This window comes from Rhea pennata, chromosome 1 (assembly GCF_028389875.1).
Source record: "Rhea pennata isolate bPtePen1 chromosome 1, bPtePen1.pri, whole genome shotgun sequence".
NCBI lineage: Eukaryota > Metazoa > Chordata > Aves > Rheiformes > Rheidae > Rhea > Rhea pennata.
Window position 1 is genome coordinate 3,167,437 of NC_084663.1, and position 23,208 is coordinate 3,190,644.

Here is a 23,208-nt window from a genome sequence, read left to right on the forward strand (position 1 = left end):
TTGATCAAGGTCTCCTAAACCAAAAAGTGCCTTTTAATTTCTCTGTCCTGCCCTTCCCACGAAGAGTTGCGTCTCAATTAAATACAGCAGTGTACTGCTTCATAGTGAGGAGATTGGAGCCCCAGGAGCGTACGGTGTCTTCCTCGAGGGTAAAGAATAAGACTTTAATGCAAAGGTCAGCTTATCAATCTGTATTTTGGCAGTTCTCGACTTGTCTAATTGCTTCAGACCTATATGGTTTAAAACATTGTTTCCCACTCAAAGTAGGAGTTTAACAGTGCCTGTCAGTCAGCTGTTCTGCACCGTTGTGACATGGTTTGGTTAAACCTAATGAATCTGTGAGCACTTGCTGTATTAGTCTGTTTTCTGGAGGTCTAGATTGCCCCAGTTATTGGGATAAGGAATAATTTTAAGAGATTTATCCTCAGAATACTTTGAGGACACAGCAGAATACTTGTGTTGTGGATAGGTAAAGTCCACCTGTGAGATATACATGCTCTCTTTTCTGCTCCAGAAAAGAGAAGTTTAAGTCTGGTCTCTGGAATTCGCAGGTTATTTCCATGACCACTCAAAACTGCATTTCTGTTTTTGTGGATTGAATATCTGTGTTTTTGACTTGAGTCTCTGTGGAGCAAATTCCTGGAGGATCTCAGAAAACATTACAATCCTCTCTGCTCTCTCTTCCAAGCAGAAAGGAGCACTGCTGTGACCTGCTTTTGCTGTTGAAGAAGTGGATAACTCAGTCTGAAATGCAAGGAGAAAAAATATCCACATGCAGTTTTATCATACAGGGAATCAGGAAAGAAGAGAAGAGAGGTCCCACCCATGGCAAAAGTTAATCCCATCACTTAATGCACTTCAAGAGAAAGGACAGGTACCAAGGTGATGGGCACCATCTGAGTACTTGAATAAAATAATCTGTATGTGATGGGTATAAATTGTGCTGTTTTGCTGGAGCTTAAGTGCCTTGCAAACGACCCATTGCTGAAATTAATCTCTCTATTTGGGACAAGCTACAGCTTTCGCTGGAGTTTGCTCATTGTGGCAAGCTCCAAAGAAAAGATGCTCCGAACTGGGATGTCCTCAAAGAGAGACTTGCCTTCAACTTCCGTCAGGCATCGGACAGGTTGTATAGTTCAGGGAGAAAGGCTTTAGCTGAAGTTAGAAGCTGGTCTTTGTTGAGGGAGTTGTCGACAATGTCTCCATATGAGTTTTCTCTCTGTGTCAGTTCCCAGAGAAAAGCTTCTATCCATGGTAATCAGGGTTTATTAAAGGAAGCCAGGAAAAATCTTTAGCTGAGATTAAAGGGATTGTGTAGCTGCACTTGGTGCTGAATTGCTGCGCCCTGGCTCCGTTGCTGGGAGGCTGCCTAGTCAGCATCTGTGCACGGCCTCCCGTGTCCCAGGAAATGAATAGCTGTGCCTGAGTGGAGCAAAAGTAAACAGAGGAGTGCGCTGCCAGATTAACGCTGAGCTTCCTTAGCTGCTGCGCCCATGTGGCAGGCATTCCCTGGTAGCCCTGGGCACGAGCAGGTGTCTTCCCAGCCAGGTGCTGCACGGTGGAGAGCGTGCTGGGGGCTCTCTGAGCCCGTCCCACCAACAAAGAGGACCCCGGACTTACGGCTGGCCTGCTATGCAGGAGGAGGCAGTTGGATGTGATTCCCTCCTGCAGTGCTGACTTTGGGCACATTTCAGTCCTGCTGTAGATTTTAACTGGTGTTTTTGCTCTGAGCTCCTGGCTGCAGCAGGACACGGGGCGGGTTTTGCTTCCTTGGCTCTTTCCAGCCAGGCTTTCATGCATGACTGCTCTGGTGAGGCCTGGAAGTCTCACTACTGACCTTGCAGTGTCCCTGCTGCTGAACGTGGCTATCACAGGGGATCTGCTGATTCGAATCTGCCTGTCACCTTTCATGGAGAGAGGGTTGTGTGCATGAGAAAGCCAAATAGGGAGATGCTGTCATCTCTCATGCTCACCCTAGGACACGTTCCTTTCAGGGGCTGCAGGGTACTTCCTCAGACATAAAGCACCCATCTTTATTTTCTCCCCTTGAAGCTAGCTGGGTTGTGAGGACGGATTCAGCACATCCTGACTTTTCTGCCTACTGACACAGTCACCAGATGAGTTCCATGATTTTGGAAGAGGCTATTGAGGACAAGAGCCACGTAGAGCCCTTGAATGGGACAGTTTGCTCTTGCACAGGAGTCCTGCATGCTGGGTCAAGACATCAGTGCTGGCCACGTCTCAGGGGAAATGGAGGGTGAACCTGGTCATTGTGGGAAGTCAGTTTTGGGTTTATTTTAGAAATACTCAGATCAAAACCTAACCCCAGACCTCACTGTGTCTTTAGTGAGGCCTTTTGTTTATTTGTGCTTTTTTGTTTTTTATAATTAGTCTCTCACAAGCCAAGCAGTCTAAGAGATGAGGTATAGCACCATGTTATTTGTCTTCCCAGCTGCTATAATTTCTCCCTGTCCAGATGTGGGCAATGAAAAGAGATACTTAAGTCCTTCTGCCTGGTGCATTCTCTGAGGGGTGGTACAAACCCTGCTCTATTCTGCAAGCTAAACAGCAAGTCCTCCTTGCCTCTGCCCTCTGCTGTTTTTTATCAATTAACGCAAATTGCAAATTATAGCCTTTAGAGGCTCCAGCAGTGATGGATGGTGGGTGCAGGGCAAACAACATGAGCAGACAGATGAAAAGGAAGGGGTGAGTGCCAGCAGCTCACAGAGAAAAAAAATCGCTCTCCTAGGGTTGCTCGAAGGGCTACTGGAAGACAGCAAGATAGCCCCAAGCTCCCAGTTTCCTGGTTTTGCCCCAAAAGGTTGGTGAGGGGCTGCTCCTGTGCTTGCCTGGTGGCTGCCAGCACTAGTGACTTTTGAGGCTCTTCCCTCTGGAGAAGAAGCTCTTCCCCCATGAGGTCCACTATGTCTGAAGTGCCCTTGTCCTCCGCAAAAGGGACTCCTTAACCTCGCCTCTCCAGAGTTTCTCATTTGAATGTCCTCATTTTCCAGATCAAATTTACTGGCTTTGCAAGGAGAAAGGTTCTTCTCCCTGCCCTTCACCCCAAATGTGGGAGAGAATCATCTTTGTATCTCAGAGTCAATCAAGTTTCTCACCTGCTTTGGCTGCAAAGATTTCGTGGCTGGGGCATATCTCCTTTTACACAGTGTCGACCACTTATTTTAATGGACAGATTTTCTTTTGTTGTTGCAACTCAAGTTCCAGGCTCTGTAATGACCTCTGGGCAGATGGCTCCTGTTGCAGAACAGGGACTTTTAGTTCACTCCTCAGTTTACGGGTCATGGCAGTTCCCATTTCCTTGTCCTGAAGCTGTGCTGACCCTGCAGGGCTAAGAGGAGCAAAATATAGTAAAATATATGGGTAAAATAGATGTCTTAGTAGTTTAAAAGAACAATTTCTTCCTAGATCTGTCTAGTGCCTGATCAAACCAATGTCTGTTAGAAATATGGATTGTAACTTATAAGTGACGGGAGCCAGCGTTCAGCGTCGCCACGTGATGTTTCTGAAAGCAGGACTCAAACAGGGCCAGCTTCTTTCTTCTGATACTCTCTCAAGGATGGACTTTTTTTGAAAGAGGAATCGTTGTGCAGGGAGAGCTCATCCCATTGCTGCTCTATCCGTCATAATAAAGGTTATTAAAAGCCCCGTGTGACTGCCCTGCATATCCCTGCAGAGAATCGTCTCTCGCTGGCAAGATAGAGTCTTGTGAACTCTGCAGCGTAAGCTTTATTTTATTAAATATTTGTTTGATCAGAAAGGAGAAGCAGGACAGGGTAAACATGCCTAAAGTAAATGTGAAATGACCTTTGGCTGTTGTCTATCAAATGCTCGGGGCTGCTGAGGTACGGAGGGCAGTGGGAGGTGAAGGTGATCACACAACTGTCTTGAAATTCTGGCTACTGTGAGAATTTTGAAATATTTTGGTGTGGATGCTCTACAGGGCCAGATTTACCTTTTATACTACCAGATCTAATCAGTCTATAGGTCAAAAAAAGACAGGATTTATTCATTTTAATATTTCTTGAAACATATTTTGCAGTTCCAGTGATGTTAGAAGACTTGCACAGACTGAATAAAGCTATTAACACAAACCTGTGTCATTGCCACATTTCCCATCCTGCTGGGATTTGCAGATGGAATGATTTCTACCTGCCTCCTACAGCCCTTGTGCAGGGCTGGCTGTCATTCCTCTGCTTATCCCCTCATTCACCCCTGATTTCAGCAAAGTCACTCTTTGAGGGAGGTGACAGGACACTGCCCCATAAGTAGTGGATAAAAATCATGAAGCTCTTTGGAGTTGGAGTTTGGCTCAGGTCCTTTCTAAAAGCAGGAGGTGTTTTGTGAAATTTCGATCCAGATGTTAAACAGGGAGGAGAGAGGAAGAGGCTTCAGCCCTTTCTGCAGCCGGCGCTTAGCAGAGAGCTCTGCTGGTGAGACCTGAGGCAGCAGGACTGCATCTCCCACACACTTTGCAGGGCCAAAAGGGGCCAAAGCTGCTCTTGATGCTGAAGCAGCCGTGAGAAGGAGGAGGAGGAGGAGGCAAAGGGATGTGTTGAATGATGCAAAAACTGTTCTTGGTGATGTTCTCACCAAATTACAGGAGTGGTTTGAACCTCCTGTGGCTCCCACTACTCTGGTTAAAACCTAGGAGACTTTAGGGACTCAGCAGTGCAAGGAAGTCTCCTTCTCTCTAGTGTGTCACTAGTCCCTGGACACCAGTGCCTTTTGCCTTGGGCTATACTAAAAATTGCAATGCAAAGCAACAAAGCTGGGCTGTTAATTTTCCTACTTCATGGTTCTTTGGATTTTATTATTGCTGGTAGTAATACAGCTGCTTTCTTCTTGGTGCTCTGCAATCACCAGTGGAACTATAGCTCTCTTTTAGATGATTTCTTCATGGTTGTACTGTGTGTAGAAGGTAGTCTTGTGGTGAGAGCCCAAGAGAGGGTGGGACCTGGTGCTCAGTTTGCTCCTTGCTTGACTGTGTGCTCTCCGTAGATGTGGCTCGGCATGCTGGCTGACCAGACTGTGCTCCAAGCTGGTCAGGCGTAAAGCAGCTTTGATCTGGAAGCCACAGAGAGCCTGGTCAAACAGACCTATTCTGGACCAACATCTCCCTGAAAGGATATTAATCTCAGACCAAAGCTGGCTTCTTCTTGGCTAACTTAGAGGGTTGCGAAAGAGCTCAGTATCCATCTGGACCTCCCCCTGTAGGCAGATCCCTGACCTTCTCCAGGCTTCAATCACTCATCCAGAAGAGCAGAATAGTAATCTTTCTCATGTCCTGTCTTCTTAGATAGCAAAAAAACAACTGGGTCAAAGCTGGTAGTGCAAACAATAATATTGCTTGGTGTTTCTCCTGTTACTCTTCTGCACAGATCTAGCATCCAGTGGATTTGTGCGCTGTACCATGGGGCACATGTTTGTGTAATGAAGAGTAAGAGGGTGCAGATTTATTTTTCTGCTATGTGATTTCTACCAGCATCTTTTCTTTCAAGAGGGTTGCCTTTGTGCTGTTTTTAAGTAGCAAGCTCAGAGACAAGAAAGGGAGGATTAGCGATTAAATACACTCAGATGATGGCATGGTTGTGAAAGAAGGAGGAGGGAAAAATACTCTATAGTAATGAACTTCTGTTTTCTCTTCTCTTTGCTTGTAGGACAAAATCTGCCAGGGAATTGGTGTTTTGAAGACACTTACGGCTTTCAATCCTCGTTCCCTTGGGAATACAAACTTTTCTAATCATGTCACTGGCCATGTGGAAATGGACTTGCCTGGTTTCTCACCTCCTGCTATCTGCCACAGTGTCGTCTCTTGCTAAGCAGCAGCCGTCCCACCCAAAGAGGCCCTTCATCACTTTCACTGGAGACCAAGCAGAGGGAACCTTTAATCACTTGGTGGTTGATGAAAGAACTGGGCACATTTACTTGGGAGCTGTCAACAGGATCTATAAACTTTCTAGTGACTTGAAGGTCCTGGTGACACATCAGACTGGTCCTGATGAAGATAATCCCAAGTGTTATCCTCCTAGGATAGTTCAAACTTGCAATGAACCTTTGACGCCCACTAACAACATCAACAAAATGCTCCTCATAGACTACAAGGAAAATCGATTGATAGCCTGTGGGAGTCTTTATCAGGGCATCTGTAAGCTTTTGAGGCTGGATGATCTCTTCAAGCTGGGAGAGCCCTTCCACAAGAAGGAGCATTACCTCTCTGGAGTGAACGAGAGTGGCTCTGTTTTTGGAGTCATTGTTTCTTACAGCAACATGGATGACAAGTTGTTCATTGCCACTGCTGTGGATGGCAAACCAGAATATTTCCCCACTATTTCCAGCAGAAAACTCACCAAAAACTCTGAGGCAGATGGGATGTTTGCTTATGTCTTTCATGATGAGTTTGTGGCATCTATGATCAAGATCCCCTCAGACACCTTCACCATCATTCCCGACTTTGATATCTACTACATCTATGGCTTTAGCAGTGGTAACTTTGTCTATTTCCTAACTCTGCAACCTGAGATGATTTCACCACCTGGTTCCACTACAAAGGAGCAGGTTTATACCTCGAAGCTGGTTCGACTGTGCAAGGAGGACACAGCCTTTAATTCCTATGTTGAGGTGCCCATTGGCTGTGAGAAGAACGGGGTGGAATATCGGCTGCTTCAAGCAGCCTACTTGTCCAAGGCCGGAGCTATCTTAGCGAGGTCTTTAGGTGTCAGTCCTGAGGATGATATCCTCTTCACAGTCTTCTCCAAAGGTCAGAAGAGGAAGATGAAGTCCTTGGATGAGTCAGCTCTTTGCATCTTTGTCCTGAAAAAGATCAATGACCGCATCAAGGATAGACTGCAGTCCTGCTACAGGGGTGAGGGGACATTAGATCTGGCCTGGCTCAAAGTCAAGGACATTCCCTGTAGCAGTGCGGTAAGTCAAGCACCTCACCACCCAAGCTTAACTTCTTCATGTGCTCATAGAGTGGGAGAGCTTGGAACATGGCTTAGTGATTAGGGCAGGGAGCAAGGAACTGAGCCTGCTTCGTTGCAGTCCTGGTCCTACCTCCAGCTCACCACATGATGTGATTTAACCAGTTCATACCTCAGTTTTCTCATGGACAAGCAGAGGAACGTATCACTTTCTGACTTCCCAGGAATGTTATGATTGCTAATTAATTAAACCAAGGGGCCCTGCAATCTTTAGAAGGAATTAGCCTGCTTTTGTTTTTTTCACTATGTAATTCGTTAAGGGTGAAACGATGCTTCCTTCAGAAGTCTTGGCTCATACCTTAACCAAGATAGGATTTAGATAATGTTAACGCCTTGTGCTGGTTTCTGTGTCTGCTGGTGGAATTTTATCTCCCTGAGCTGGAGCTGGAGTAGGATTTGATCGGGGAGCTTTGTGAAGCCAGGATTTCATTCCTTCTAGGGCTAAGAAGCACTGGTCATTAACCATCAAAGCCCCTTGTCTTCCTGTTTCTGGTCAGCTCTGTACTGTCTGTGCACTGAAAAATTAAGGCCTGGCTACAAATCAAGGTTTAAATGCTGCAAGATTTAAGGGCAAGACTTGGGGAGAGGTTGGTCTACCTGACCTACAAATGATCTTAATAAAGTGTCTTAGTTTACTCCGTCAATTCAGTAAAGCGTCACTGCAGAAATCCGCATCAAGCCAGCTGGTATAGGCTGCCTTTGATATAATGCACAGAAATCAGCATTGCAGCCTGCACTGCATACAGGCTGCTGTAACAGTCGCCTCTCTGGGCTTTGATTTCCCTCCTTAATTAGCTCTTTCAAGTGAGAGGCAAGTTCAAGTCTGAGCAAAGGGAATACAGAGAAACACCAGAACGCTTTTCTGCCCCATAATCTCATGGCAGAGGCAGGACTCGGGGTAGAGGATTGCTCCAGCTTTTGTTGGCACTCAAGGCTCTTTTGCTGGGGGATCCCTACTGCTCCTTTGCTGGACAAGGAAGATCACAGAGGGAAATTTAACTGCAGAGAGACTGATCTTGACTTTGTCCTAAACCCCCTTTTATACCTGTGCCATCAGCAGTGTCATGTGAGCTCTAGGGAAGTTCAGGCCCCTCCTTGCAGTGGGAGCTCTTCTGTCTAGACCTGCCTCAGTAGCAGAACTCCCTGTGGAGTATTGCCCAGGGAGACAGGCTGTGCCCAAATCTCACTTTGATTTTTTTTGTTTTGCCTCAAGGCCTCTGCACATTCAAAGAGCTGCCTTTAGATTTAAGCTGAGAGTTTCCCACTGGAGTTACTTTCACAGGCTGTTAAGTCTCTCCTCATATTTGCAGATCTACTCTGCTTGTGCTCCATACAGATGCTTTTAACGTTGGACCTCTTGAATCAGGAGGTTTGGAGCCCATCAGTCACCTGGCTCCTGTGGCTTTAGACAGGAGTGAAAAGGCCAACAGCTCTCCTGTGCCCCTTTTGGTGAGTGCTGGATGAAGATGACTGATAGGATTTGGAGGGACAGGATTACAGAGGTTGGAGAGTGGAGAAGGAGCAAGGGACAGAGTGACAAAAGGGGGGGGGAACTGCTAAATCATCTTTATGACTATATTTCTTCACTGTAAAGCAGAGATGCTAATCTTTCCCACCTGGAGAAAAAGCCCGGAGAACCCTGAAAAAAACCCGTATGTCTGAAAAGTGTTACTGCGGGCTGTGCTCTCCTTAAGCTGAATTCACTTGGAGTATCTGGCAAGCCCTGTCTGAGTTCAGCTGTGCTGCCCGAGGAATGAGGCATTACTGACTTGGCTGCTAGAAGGTTTGCAGAGTCCAGCCACTAAGCTTGGAAAACATTTGGTGGTTAGTGAAGTATTTTAGAGGCTGGATACATGTCCACCAAACTTGGAAACCATTTGGTGGCTGGTGAAGCATTTTAGAGGCTGGATACTTGTCTGTGAGGGCCTTGTCTCCTTTGCTGATGTCCTAATTGCCATTGCATTTGCTGCTCTCCCTTTCAGCTCATGTATCTGTAGAAGGTATAAAAGTGATTATCAAACCACCAGTGCGACTTTTGCTGGTTTATGTGAGTGCCAAATATTTCTGTGCTAGCGCAGATACTTAGCCTGCCTGTGCTCAAGGCTAGAACTGAACTTCAGTTTTGCTGCCCTGCTTCAAGCAACTGAAATCCTGCATGTGAACAGATACAGCTGATACACTTGGCAGTGAGCAGATGGGTAGAGAGAGGCAATGGGGAATCTCCATCGAGCATAGCAGATAAACACTCTTGGAAGACACATTCCAGCCCTTTTTTGTGATACTAACTGTAGGGCCATGGATTATGGAGCAGTGCTCACCACACTGTCCCTGCATCCTGCTGCAGGGTCAGTTCTGGCTTTCGGCATCACATATTCTCTAACAGGGCAATAACTGACTCAGAGAGTGTTGTGTGTGAATCTGCTTCTGTTTCTGCCTTGGTGTAATGCTTGTTCAAGGCCACTTCAGGGCAAGTGAAGTCTCTAGGGGACCGTTCTTGGCAGAGCTCTCCTAGCCTACAATATGCACACAAATAATTGCAGGGAGGTGGTGAAGCAGCGCGCTTGGCCGGAGAAGGAAAGCGCAGTGTCTGCAGCTTCTCCGGTCAGACAGCTTTGCTAGTGCAGCTGGAGCTGGGACAGCTGAGGTCAGGTAGGACCTGGCAGCAAGCTGGCTTGAAAGCACTGCGTCTCGCAGTCAACCTGTGGCGGGAGACGCTGGGTCTCCAGATGTCCTGCGGAATTGGATGTCCTTGAGACTTGCCTTGGTCTGGTTGGCAAACCCAGTGTGATGGCAAAGGGCTGAAGCACAACTGCATAATGAGTCCATGCCTCTCATGCTGACAGTGCACATACGTGGGAGCTAAACCAGGAGCTACGGGTTTCAGCAGTGCAACAGCAGAGCTTTCAGACTGGCGGATGCGAAAGCCCGCAGATGAATGGAATATTGTCAATGCATGTTCTCGCTTCCGTCCCTGTGTTATAGCTGTCCTCTTCTTAATCTTCAGCATAAATCAAGGAAGCATGATCAATTTTTATGACTAGGCAGCTGATTTCCAAATTGGTGATGTTCACTCAGGTGATGAATAGTTCTAGGTAATACCTCTCTGTTTTTTTTTCTCTGTCAGTACCTTGCAAATACATGATAATAACTTATATTTAAATGATATACTTGACCCCAAATGCTTAGAAATTCATACAATCCGAGAAAAATGGGGCTGGGAAAAAAAAGAGCCTTATGAGGTCATCTGGTTTGCCCTTCCGCCTTACTTAGAGCATTCCTGACAGATGTTTGTCTCACCTGTTCTTAACCTCCAGTGATAGAGATTCTGCTTTCTCCCTAGATGATCTGTCTTTGCTGCTAGGAAGCTTTTCCTTATGTCTAATCTAAATCTCCTTTCCTGATATTGAAGCCATTACTACTTCCATAGCCGCAGAGAACACATCTATCCCCTTCCTCTATCTAGCAACTGCTTTGCGCATCACTGAAATGCGACAGGTCCTGTGGTGCAACATAGTGCATCAATTTATGCAGCACGGTGAGTGAGGCTGTACAGAAGTGCAGGGCTTTTGCAGAAGGAAGAGTTGTTTGGGGGGGAAGTGTTTTAAAACTGAAAACAATCTTCATATTGGAAAAAGAAGTGCATGGTTTAAGCACGCTTCCCAAGCTTTGTAATTAACCAGCAGCGCTTTTCTTAACCACTGAGAAATGCTGGATTTTTTTTTTTAAAAAAAACAAAGCCTATCTGGAAGGAGGATGCAACAGAAAATGGGACATTTCAGTGCAGGACTTAATCACTGATTGGTTTTCAGTAGTATGGAATTGGATTAACAATAGGTACATTTTGAAACTCACTAAAAATTGCACTATAAGGAGACTCAGTCGTTGAGCCAAGGGAGTTGAAATGTTGTGTGGGACATCCAAGGATGGGGGAAGAAGGGGAAAGTGTGTGCCAGGATCTACTGGGGAGGTGTGAGAGCAGCAGGGATCCTTGCTGGAGCCTTGGCTTGCGATGAAGCCCCAGATACGATGCCTTCGTGGCATGTGATCCCAGCTGTCAGCTTAGGAACTGGTTCCAGCCCAGGACTGTTATCCTGGGAGATCCCAGTCTCTTCATCAGCCTGGTCTGACTCACAGCATCACCTGCTATACTGCAGACTAACAAATTTGAGGCCCCAAAATGAAAAGATTTCACCCCCGTCTCTGTAGCTTTTACCGGATACACAGTGCAAATATCTGTCCAAGATAATCAAAGTGTCTGTCCCCAGCTATTGCCTGGCTTCTGCCTGTTGCTGGTATTTTCTTTTTCTTTTGGCAGGAAATGGAGTTTGACTGTTCAAATTACTGTATTCAATCTCTTCCTGTTTTTCATGGCAGCATTGTCACTTGGGGGAGAAAAGAAATGTTTTTGAAGCTGACCAGCCAACAAAAGGCCTTGTGTAAAGAGATGGGCAATATTTTCCCAACACTTTGCTAATGGAGGGGATGTGAGGTGGTGTATTTGGGATCCAAGCTGCTGGCTGATCAACGACTTGGCTACGAAGGCTGCTTCTGAAAAGATGCTTCGAGGCGCCGCTGCAGCTAGCAGTGCCCAGACTCCTGTGAGTCCTGCATCCCCTCTGTATGCCTGTTCATCCCATGGGCTCCCTTCTACTTTCCCTGCAACCTTCCTGCCCATCTCAGATGCTTCATGGAGCAGGGGTGGTGCTTGGCCTTTGGGCTCTGTGATGTGCAACCCTACCCTTCTTCATACCATCAGGCTAGGAAGGGACATTCCTAGCTCCGGTGACAGAGGGCTGTATATATAGTGTAAGATAAAGTCAGCTTGACTCCTGACGCTGCTGGGAATGGGGTGGCCACTATTTTCCTACAGATTGCCGGTTTCTTTAATTTCTTCTTCCTTCCGGAGGTGCATCAGCTTGCATTTGTCATCTCTGGTGTTGATAGCACACAAGTCTGACCAAGCACCTCTGAGATGCTGAGATGGGGAGTAGCATTATCCCTGTTTTACAGGACAGGTTGCTGAAGCACTGTAAAACATGACTTGCCGCTCAGCTCCTGAATCCTGCTGCTGTGCCCAAAGGTCCCAGCCGCTGCAGGAAGAGGGAACAGCATCCTTGCTTTTGGGTTCCTCTCTAGCAAAGGGGATAGCAAAACAGAATCCTTTAAAAAGAAGAACATGGCCTGAAGTTGCTGGAAAGGGGAGGCATTTCAGGGGGCTAGGAGAAAAGTTGCTTTACCGTTAAATAAATAATAGAAAAGGAATCACTATCTCTACATGTCATTTACCCCATCATTTTCCCTTAAAAGAGAAAGGCTGGGGTGAAATGGAATGTTATTTGTTTTTTTCTTAGCTGTCAAAAAAGGAATATACGGAAGGAGGTCCATGTGGTGCTGTTGCTTTGACATTTTTCACACCAGCGCCTGTCCGTTTCTGGCCTGGATTGGATGGGTATGTGAGCCTGCCTCTTTCTCTGGGGAATGACTCACAGTCACAGGAGCAAGCTATCGGTTTCATTAGACCTCGTAGTGTCACTGGGCTATCGTAAGTAAATCTCTGCGGGGTCAACACCACTCGTGCCAGCACGGTAGGGCTTTATGTTCATCTCTACTGGATAAACCACGTGTGAGAGTTTTGTGTGTGTGCTCTTTTAGTCTAAATTATATGGGCCTATGTTAGTGATCCGAAGGTCCTCCTGGGTTTCTTCCTTGCTACTCTGCTGTGTCCTCTTAACGGCATGCTTGTCAGCTCAGTCTGACTGTCCTTTGTGTCTCTTAGCCAGGCTAAAAACAAGATTTAGTTAGTCCAAAATTGAAAGCTCGTATTTCCTCCTTCCTGTGAGATCTACCTTCAGGACCCTTGAAGTTTAAAGGACCACTTCCCAGTCAGCTTTATCAGTGCTTTCCGTGCTCCTCCTCTAAAGACACAAGCAAGAGCAGGAACCAGAAAATGACACTGTGCAGCCTGTGCAAAGTCAGTAGGCTCAGAAATGCGGCACTGCCTCGCAGGGAATGTTCACTGGAGACTGCGAGACGGCGCAAACAGGCTTATTACTGCCAGCTCTGTATTTGTGTAATTGGTCACATCAGTTTGTATTGGACGGTGCTGTGTGCGTGTGGAGTGTGTTGTCAGAGAGACTTGCTGAGCCCAGCAACTCTGGTAACAGATGACAGGCGTCCTCCGTTGATGCTGCGAGCTGGAGCGGAGCGACGGCTTTGCTGTAGGGGCAGTGCGGACACATGGGTCAGGCAGTGGCCTGGGATATACATCGCTCAGCTGTGTGATTTGCAAGTTACCCCCGTCCACCTTCTCACTCCTGATTTCTCCATCTCTGGAAGGCCTGACTGTTGCCTCCCCTGAAAAACTGACAGTGCTTTGGGAAGAAAGACACTTCATTGAGGAGAAATGTCACTGCCTTGCTACAGGGGAAACTCGGGCAAAAGCAGAGGAAAGAGCTCTCTCCAGCAACGTGGCCTGTGTTTTCTGTGGTTATTGCTGAGGTGGAAGTGACCAGAGATGTTTGGCGTGGTGCTCCTCAGGCTAACAGAGAGCAGCTGAATTCAAATCTCCACCGCTCTGAGCAAGGTCTTGACCCCTCTGTAAACAAAGTTAGCAAAATCCTCCCCCCCCAACTCTTCCTCTGGGAGGTGATTAGGCAGGCTCGTTAACTAATTAGCATTAATTCACTTATTGGCGTGCCCAATGTTCATGGTCTGCCAGGGACAGGACAGCTGAGACTTAATGGAGTTGTAAAATCTCAGCACTGGGTGAGTACAAAACTTCTCCAATAACTGTGTGAGGTCTCAGTTCAGCTAGAGTATAGCCTCTGGCAACAGCCCATCCCTCCAGACATCCTCAAAAACCTACCACTTATTTGGGAGAACATGCAAATGCCAACTTGATGGATGTTCATTTGCATGGCTTCTCAGGCACTGCATGGATTCATCTTCACTTTTTCCTTGGTGACAGCCCTTCCTCTGAAGTGCCACCTCTCTGCTTTGAGCCAGCAGGAATAAGGACCCTTCACTATCTCTGTAAAGTTCTTGGCACTCCAGGGAGGAAAAGTGGCTTTGGAGGCCCTGGGGAAGAGAAAAACAAAAACTCTTAAGCATCTATGTAAGGCAAAGCTTGTACTTAAGTGCTATAAATCAGGGTCTAATTGCATGGAGAGGATGATTGTGTTTGAGGTATTAAGTACGTTCCTCAGTATTAAACACCTGTCCTTGAAAGGATACCTCCAGATCAGTGTGCACACATAAACAACGCTGGCTGTAATTAATTGCCTTCCCGTCATAACCCCATCCTGCAAGTCCTTCCTTCCAAAATCCTCGCTTTTTGTCTTAGAGTGGAGAGAAAGAAAGCAACTTTGGAAACAGTCTCCTCAAATCCTTTTATTTACTTCCCAAATATAAGGAAAGAGGAAACCCTATGCCTTTAAATGGCCAGGCGCCAAAGCCGTGTGCGCTGTGCTGTTCCCTCCTGGCTCCTTGCATCTGTTTGACCCTGCTCACATAAAATGTTCATTGAGGACGGCGCAGGGCCCAAGGCTGCTGATGAGCTGTTGTGTCTGAGATATTTTAGGCGCAGCTCCCTCCCCCAGCTGCGATCCCCTCCCCAGCCCATGTGGGCTCTGCTTCAGCATCTCTCAACATAGACCCGGGGCCCCGGTGGTCCCGGTAGTCACCTGACAGCTACTCCTGTAGGTGACCGAGGTACTGGCTTCTCCATCACTGCCCACGCTCCTTGCCGCATGGATGAGTAGATTCGTTGCTGGGAACTGATCTTCACTGTTTTCTTATGCGATTGAGCTGCCTGGGCACACGTGGCTCAGCCTTACATTTTCTGAGGGCTCCATATGATCTCCTCGCATTTGTTTCCACGCTGGATGATCAGCTCCTTCGCAAACCTGACCTCATATTGCCTCGCCAGGAGGTCGCCTGGCAGGCTGAGGGGAATGCTTACACAACATTTTTTTTTTTTTTTAGAAAAAATAGCAAGCAGAACCCAGCTATCCTGGAAAAGCCAGAAGCAAAGTAACTTCAGCTCTCTGTGTGAGTCCCATGCTATTTAAAGCATCTCTGGACAGGGAGCAGACAAGCACTGGGGTTTGTACAATAACTGTTCTGTTGAGGAAAGGGGTCAAGGGTACGCTGCATTCAGCATTGCCTAATGGGCCAAACGCTGCATAGACCCTGTCTCCCTTGTCTAATGTGAGCGGAGCTGTGCAGGGTAAAAAACAGTGCGTGGCCTGTCTTGCTGCTCGGAGAATCAGCTAAGTTGTTTAAGCTCTGAGAGTGGTCTGGTGCACTATCTATATTTATTTTATAGACCATCACATGCGTAATGTGAGATGCTTTTTTTTTTTTTTTTTTTTTTTTTCGCCCCTGAGATAAGCAAGTTTATCTGTTTCCCAGATAAAGCTGCATCTGGAGGTCTCCGTTGCATCAGGTGCATCAGATTTGTACAGATGCTGGACCTGTCTGCCCTAAAGGATGGCCAGTGTCAAGAGTCAAGATGAAGATGAGAAAGGCCTCTGTCCCTGCAGAAAAATGACCAAGTCCTATCAGATCATATTTCTGCTCCTGCCTAGGCAGGACATTGGACAGGCCAAGCTTGGTATCTGTGATGGGATGCGCTTTGGCTGTATCTTTGTTCAAGAGGCACTTTAATAGCACTGGCCATGTCATCTGGTAATGTGACCACCGCTTTGGGACCTAGTGTGGTGTTTGACCCCCTGGCTAAATGCATGGGCAGAGCCAACATTCACCTGCCTGAGGAGACATGGCCAAGTTCAGGATGGATCTGGGGATGAATCCTGGATCTCCTGGCACACATTTACCTCCAAATCATTCTTCTTGTCAACCCTGCTCCCTTGCTTGAGTAAATGTCAGGGAATGGGGGAATGTGGCTTACTGTGCTTGCTGACGTGCAAATCTTCATTGTGCCTTTCTCTCGGAGGTGGCAAATCCTTTCAGTGATTTCCCTCAAGAGTACGCTGTGATTGTAGGTGTGCATGAGATGTTGCGTTTTTATTGGCATTCAGTGAAGGTATGGAGGGACCCAATCCATGAGCTTCCTGTGAAGTACTGCGTTAGGTCTCTGGGGCTGAGTCCTCTGGGACTTGGAGCTGAATAACAAGGACTCAAGTTCAGGCTCTGCTACTGTACTGTGTATATACTTCATGTAATAGCAATGCAATCCATAGTTTCCATAATCTTCCCTGTGCAATCAACATCTAGTCACTTAAATCTAGCAGCTACAAACTGTTGCAACCCCAACATTTTCAGCTTTATGGTGCAGATTTTGTGGAAGTAATATTTAAAGTAGTTAAAGAACCACTTGAAGCACAGCAAAAGCAAGACATCCAGATACGTGTGGATCTAAATAGAGACTCCACAGAAAGACAGAGAGACCTCTGTTTCCTCCATGCAGTATTGAAGTTGGCATAGCTGATAGAGCATGTGGGTGACATTAGATCAGTAGGAACAACATCGTATTTTCCCTGTTTCAATGTCATTACCCCGTTGTTGTCAGTGATCCAAAATATAATAGGATTTGTTCAGCTGATTTATCCTGTAAACAAACAATATTAGCCAGGCGCATGTTCAGATGCAGACAGGGAGTGGGAGAGGCAGAACGAGAGAGCGTGCAGAAGGGAATAATAAAAACGTACTCCTCCTAATGAGGGAATGACCCAGCACTTATCAATGGGTCGGGGCTATTGGTCGGGATCCCGAGCCAAGAAACACAGGGACGTAATTGTAATGGTGTCCCTGCTCCTGAGGGTTGGCTGCAGCCTTCCGCTGCACAGTCCCGCTTTCAGATGCAGGGAGAGTTTGAGCTTAATGGCTTGAGTGAATTTATACTCGGCTGACACAAGTGCTCTGCATTCCTCAAGCACTGAGATCGGCACAGATAGAGGTAGCAAATGGGAGATTTTTCTTTGCATAGCTCGAGTGCTTTATTTTGTTGTTTAAACTGATAACTAGGCTTCTTTACATTAATTTTTCCTGAGATGATAGGAGCCGGCACAACACGGTGCTCCCTGATGCAGATGTGCAGCCCTTGAGCTCGGCACAGCTCACTGTTATCTGGCGAGCAACCCGTGGTCTCTGATACCCAGCAGAGCTCTCTCAATTTCCCCATGCTGAAGAGCAACTGCACATGCGAGTCATTCATTACAACACTCAGTTTACCTTTGTAGGACCGTGTTGAGGCTTAATTAATGCTTTTAAGCGGCTCTGGGATCTCTGGGCAAAGGTGCTGCCTGCATGCAAAGCAGTGTTGTTGTTTAATTTATATAGCACTGTTGGTGTGCACGGCACTTTTCAGCCCAAATGATAATTTTGTCTGTGTAACAAAATAATAATTATAGTAATTGTGATTCAGCAGAGAATCTCTGGTGATGCCGGCGTAGGGTAGACAGCTGGACTCTATCCGCCAAGGTGCTGGTGTGCACTGCTGGAATAGGAACGAGGGGTGTCTCTCAGCTGCAGAAACGCTCCATCTCACTCCAGATTTAACCATTCTGCTGCCAGTAAGTACTAGAACCAGGTATATTGTCTGCGAAACTGAAGATAGGTCAGCAAAAGAAGGTGCCTACACAGCACTGTGCGTAATAAACAGCAACAATATTCCTGTGGAGACCTTTTGAAGAATCGTGCAATGCTGGCAGTTGTGTCCTGGTGAAAATGGACACGAGACTTGGTAATTTGGGGCAGGGAACATCTTTTTCCTGGGCAGTTCTGTTGGACCGATATGCCTGAGGGAATCCCATGCTGCTGCAAGGATGCTCGGGATTACAGGGACACAGGTAGAGAGGACAGAGCCTCAGTCTCTTCTTACACCTCTCCAAGCTCTGCAGTTGATGTCTTGCGGGAATTTGTTACATAGCCAGCCGTTGACCCATCATGGACACGTGACGTCCTTTAGGGCGAAACGCAGCAGCTGGCTAAAAGAGCACTTCTCTCTCTCGCAGAATTGTCTTTCTGTCTGCACAGAACACCTTTTTCACCCCAGATTTTCTCTCTGTGGGGTGAAATTTCTCTCTAACTCCCCATCTCAGCTACAGCAGCACCAGGGGAAGTGAAGTGCTGCCACGTTTCAGGTGTGTAACGCACAGCTTTGCTGCTGGAATATGTTCTTACAAAAGAGCTCTAGTGGCTTATTTGATCAATACTTCACTTTTGAAAAATCCCTAAATGCTTATTTACCCAATGGACCATGGCAGTTTCAAAGGTACAGTCTCCACACTCAATAATCTCTCCCTATTTTTTTTTTTTTTTTTTTGGTATGAAAAATTTTAAGTGAATTTTTAAAGCCATGGAAAGCACTAAGCTGAGAGCTGCAGAGATTATATTCCTCTGTTTATCCTGCAATGCCTCATCCATATGATCCTCCAGCCTTTGAGCCAGCAGGGTTAAGTTTATGGGACTGCAGAACTCAGCTTCCTTTTATAGTTACAGATGCTGTTTTCCAGGTCCCATCCATCTTTCCAATTTGAAGATACAATTCCCACCTGTGCAGGAATGGCAGGCATGAACCTCTGTTGCCACACACCTCAGTGATCTAGTTTTCACCCCAGTTGCATGGCTTAGTGTGTTAACACTGAGGTTTGGCATAAAATGTCTGAATTTTTTTGGAGGGAGTGGAAATGATTTATGCAAAAGGGAGATGTGGCTGACACAGTGATGGCATTTTCTATTTGGGACGTGAAGGCCTCTGCTAATGGAAGTGTTTCATGCTTTGCACTGCTGCTGGAGGGACCATCCTCTTTCCCTGCTTGTTTAAGAAGCTTAGGCTCTAAACAAGCTATTTGAAATATCACTAAAGTTACAATATCCAAACAGACAGAGTATAAATACCACTGCAAAATATGCCCAGGTATTTGAATCTGTTCGGCACAGAGATCTTGTTTATCTTGACATGATGTGCCAGTTTTCCGTAGCAGACACTTGGAGGCGAAATTAATGGTGAGATCCAAGGATATGGTGAAGCTGGTATCTATTCACGATCTGCCAGTAACATGCACTTATTAAACTGGTGGTGTTCCAAACTGGAACCCTAATTGCACCTTCTTTTGTAATGGTGGCAGGAGTGTCCTCTTAAGCCAAGAAGAAGCATGTGTTTTTGCTGAGGCCAATATTGGATAGGGGGCCTGCAGACTTAGTGTCCGTGCTTCTCTGGATAGTCAGTTTTGGACTTCCCCCATGTGGATATGAACTGTTTTCCTCTGATTTTCTAGTGCTGCTCCCAGAGCAGAAATGCTGCTACTGACCTGTCCTATGCCAGTCATAAGGAAATGTGCATAGCAAAAGCGGGAATAAAAGTCTGAGAACAAGCCATGGGCTGAAAAGCATTTGCACTTTCTGCTCGCTAGCTCTGTGGCTATGAAACTGGAGTCAGAAGACCCTGAAAGCTGTGGTCTGCATCTCCAGGCTCTGCAGCAGAAAACAAGAAAAGTAGACCTACTGCTAGTATTGCTTAACTTTTGCAGCACTGAGGAATAGAAATGCATCTTTTGACACATTAATCATTGGACATAGACTAATCAAACTGTTCAGGACATAGAGGATGCTAAATTTATAGCAACAATTACCAGCTGCTAATAACCAGCTAGCTCTGTTGAGCAAAAGGTCTGAAGACTGAAGAAATCTGTTGGTCTCTCTAAGAAAGGCAGCCTCCTCTTCCGGAAATTGCAAACTTTACGATGTGGAGGTACCTGGTATGGACTGTTGGGAAGCCAAATACTCACAATACAGCAGGAGCATAAAGGCAGGCATAAAAAGTCTGTGCCACATTAAGATTCTGTAGCACTCTGGAAACTTGACACCAGTCCTTGAACTGATACTTAAACTACAGACCTAAAAACCAAACGCTTGTACAAGTCCTAGTCAATCTGAGTAACTTTCCCCCCTGTTCGTACATTCCTGAATTATGTTTGAGTGAAAACCTCTTAGCATAGTAGGTGCAATTTCCCTGTAATTGGTAAACTTACCGTAACTGCACTGTCATTTGTATATGGTGACATGTAATTGCGTGGTAACCACTGCTGCGGCTGCACAAGTGAAAAGCAGCGTGCAATTATAATGTATTTTGGAACACTGGCTCTTTATCCAACTTCCATTATATCACAGAGGACCCTTGGAAAATGGTCCTGGATATTTTTGTATGTCATTAGATTGCAAACTAACTGCTAAAGAGTGGTTTGGTTGGTGAGCTATGCTATCTTTGGTTGGTGGCCCAGGGTTCCCATCCTTTTGCCCACAAAATTTCCCAGTGGCTTTGAATTCCAGAGGACAACAGCCTATGGCCTTCGTTAGTCACTGAACCAGCCCACAACTTTTTCCTGACTCACTGTCGGGAATGCATGTGATGGGGAGGGCAGTGTCATGTACCCAATGTGAATGATGTGGCACTAGGTGAAAGTCGGAGGTGCAGTCTCCATCCTGCACCAGGACTTCACGTCTAGACAGAGCCAATGGGTTGATGTTAGATATTGCCTGAAGTTGGTGAACCAAACAGTGATGCCCAGGATGATATAACCATGAGGACAAGCAAACGAGAAGAGCACAAGCCTTGGGTAGCAAACTTCTGTTGGTGGAGTTGGAGTTAAAAGACGTGTTTTGCAGGGATGTGGTTTGCATCACTAGCAGTTCTATTGGCCAGGGATTTATGGTTCACCCCTGCCTCTCTGATGATCTAGACCCTCACTTATGCCTCTTCAGATACTGGGAGGTTCCTAGTCAGAGCTTTTCCTAGGGCTTCCATCTCTCTAGATTTTTAAACACCCTATTGGAGTACATGTCCACTATCACCAGGAAACACAGTCCTTGCCATTAAGATCTTGCAGTTGAGCAATGGAAAAGACCTTGGCTATCTCCTTGCAAAGACTCAGATGCATATTTCTGTTGATTTCTTATTGCTGTTGGCTTGCTGGCCCTGCTGGCAGCACAGACAGCTGTAATAGATGCAGTGTCTCCATGGTCTGTAGTAGCCAAGTCTGAGATAACAAGAGTGAGAAGCCAAGTACCTGCCACTGTATGAAGACAGGGTTGTTAGGTATTAGCTGTAAATCAAAGGCGAGACCTGGCCACTGGGACAGCCTGTATCCCCAGTGGGTTTGTGGAATTGCTTTGGAGCCTGCTGAGATATCTGGAAAGAGGCCTTTGTGCTTTGATTGTGGGGGAAGATTTCACCAGAGTGAAAGCAAGGAGGAACAAAGGATCGCTAATCCTTTATCGAAGCTTCTCCCAAAATATGGATTAGCCTGTATTTGATTATCAGAGGCTGTTTCAGAGACAAATTGCTAAAGCAGATGTTTAAGGGACAATTGCAGTTTATTACAGCACTGTTTGCATGGACGCCTGATATCTGGCACTTCAATCCTTTGTGTGATGCCAAAGTGCTCTTGTCTGCCATGGAATCAGATGAGGATGGAGAAGGAGGTGCTGTAATCAGAGCTGTGATCCTTCTGCTGAGTTTAGGGGTTTTGGGGCTCAGTGAAGCCTTAGAGGCCTGACCGAGCAGCACCAGCCTTGTAAAGCCAACCCTTCTAGGAGGGCTTTGATGAATTAATTATTTATTTGATAGACTTAATCCTGGGGAAGGCAGATGCATGCCAGAATCCTTCGGTAAATCAGGCCCATTCTTTGTACATCCTTCCTATTTCACTGGTGAATGTGATACTTGGCCACGGTGTCACCACTGCAGATGAACCCTCTGGGTGCTGATGTAGGGCCTGGTGACAGAAGCAGACTGCAGCCTTTCACCAGCTGGCTTCTTCCCACATGTCAGCCCAAGATGGAGAGGCAGCTGCCGGGACTTGGGAGGACATTTATGCCCTGGGAGCCGCCAATCATTCTTACATGAAGATATTTTGGATATGTAGAGCACCTTACAAACCTGTGTTTAGCGGCTTCCCTGGGGAAGGGGGATGGTGAGTAATCCCATTTTTTCAGGTGGGAACCCGCTATGGGATGCTAATGCATTTGTCTCCAGTCCAGTGCCTCAACCAAAAACCCCCTTCCCTTTCGATTTGCTCCAGACTGTCCAATAAATTTCTGAGTTGGATTTTAAATGCTCAAAATGCAAAAAATGCAAAAAATTTCACCATCCTATTTCTCTAGATCTTCCCTTTGTCCCTTTCTGATATCCCAGCTGGTGTTGTAGCAGTGTCGCAGGCTAAGAGAATTCAAGCCCTCACCTCTGCTTTCATTCTGGAAAGTCATTAATGTGAAATTGCCAAGCAGAGAAGCTCCAGAGAGTTTAACGTAGCTACTTTATATTGTTTTTAAGAGTGTCTGGAATTGAAAATAAACCTGTGCTTGCAACTCCAGACCCTTTCATCATAAATCCAAACTTCCTTACGTGTTTCTCTTTGCTGAGGAAGATGGCAGTATTTCTGTCTTAACAAAGACATTGCTCATGCAGCTGAGAACCACAGCTGCACAGAAGCTGGGTGATGTTTATTTGTAAGGGTTTGCTTGTTGGCATTTTTTTGCAGAAGACCCTCAAAGGAAATAACCCAGATGTATTAAATGAGAATATTTTTATGTGGCGTGTGACTTGCTGGCCTTGCTCCTGTTCCTGGGGGACAGCTGTTCACGTTGAGGACAGTTGAAGACTGTCATGGTGCAATTGCTTCTCTGGCACCCGTGGGAGAGAAAGTGACTAAATAGAGAGGTCTGATCTGTCCTCGTACATCTCGTACATTTGCATACTTCAGGGACTTGGGTGTGGTGTGAGGATCCTAGGTCTCATCTAAAGTGTGTCATGTCAGGCAAAATACTGACTTCACTCTTCAACCTTTGCCCTAGGGCAGGGGTTTGTTCTTTCAAGGAAGTGAGCTGAACAGGTTAAAAGTTAGTTTTGTATCTGTAGAGGGAAAAAAATTACATGATTTTGGTGCTATTGAGGATAGGTCTGAATTCAGCTGTAGCCAGGCCCAGGCTCATGGAAGAGGAAACAGACTGTGGCAATTGAATTAATTAAGCCTCAACAGGTAGGAGATGTGCTGTAGCTCAGCCACAGGTTATTGTGTTTGACACTGTGATCACTGGTCTATATCTTTGTAGTGCTTTGCAAGCATATGTGAGCTTACTCTGCCTCTGTGTGCTCTGATATACAGCCTCTGCACTTGTATAATCTAGTTAGTGTAGCTGACCCTTTGCAGAGTGTATTGCGTAGGAGTCAGTGCTGTATTTCTAC

At 46.2% G+C, this 23,208-nt stretch overlaps 1 protein-coding gene across 6 annotated transcripts in view; it reads left to right on the forward strand.

Annotated features, from left to right (window-relative positions):
• The window catches only part of PLXNA4 (plexin A4), a 466,810-nt gene that overhangs the window by 21,375 nt on the left and 422,227 nt on the right, over nucleotides 1-23,208 (forward strand). For all 6 annotated transcript variants that reach the window (XM_062580398.1, XM_062580360.1, XM_062580368.1 and 3 more), the window contains exon 2: nucleotides 5,679-6,942. In XM_062580398.1, coding sequence (XP_062436382.1) covers nucleotides 5,764-6,942 — 1,179 coding nt within the window. In that variant the 5' untranslated portion in view covers nucleotides 5,679-5,763. The remainder of the gene's footprint in view (nucleotides 1-5,678; nucleotides 6,943-23,208) is intronic.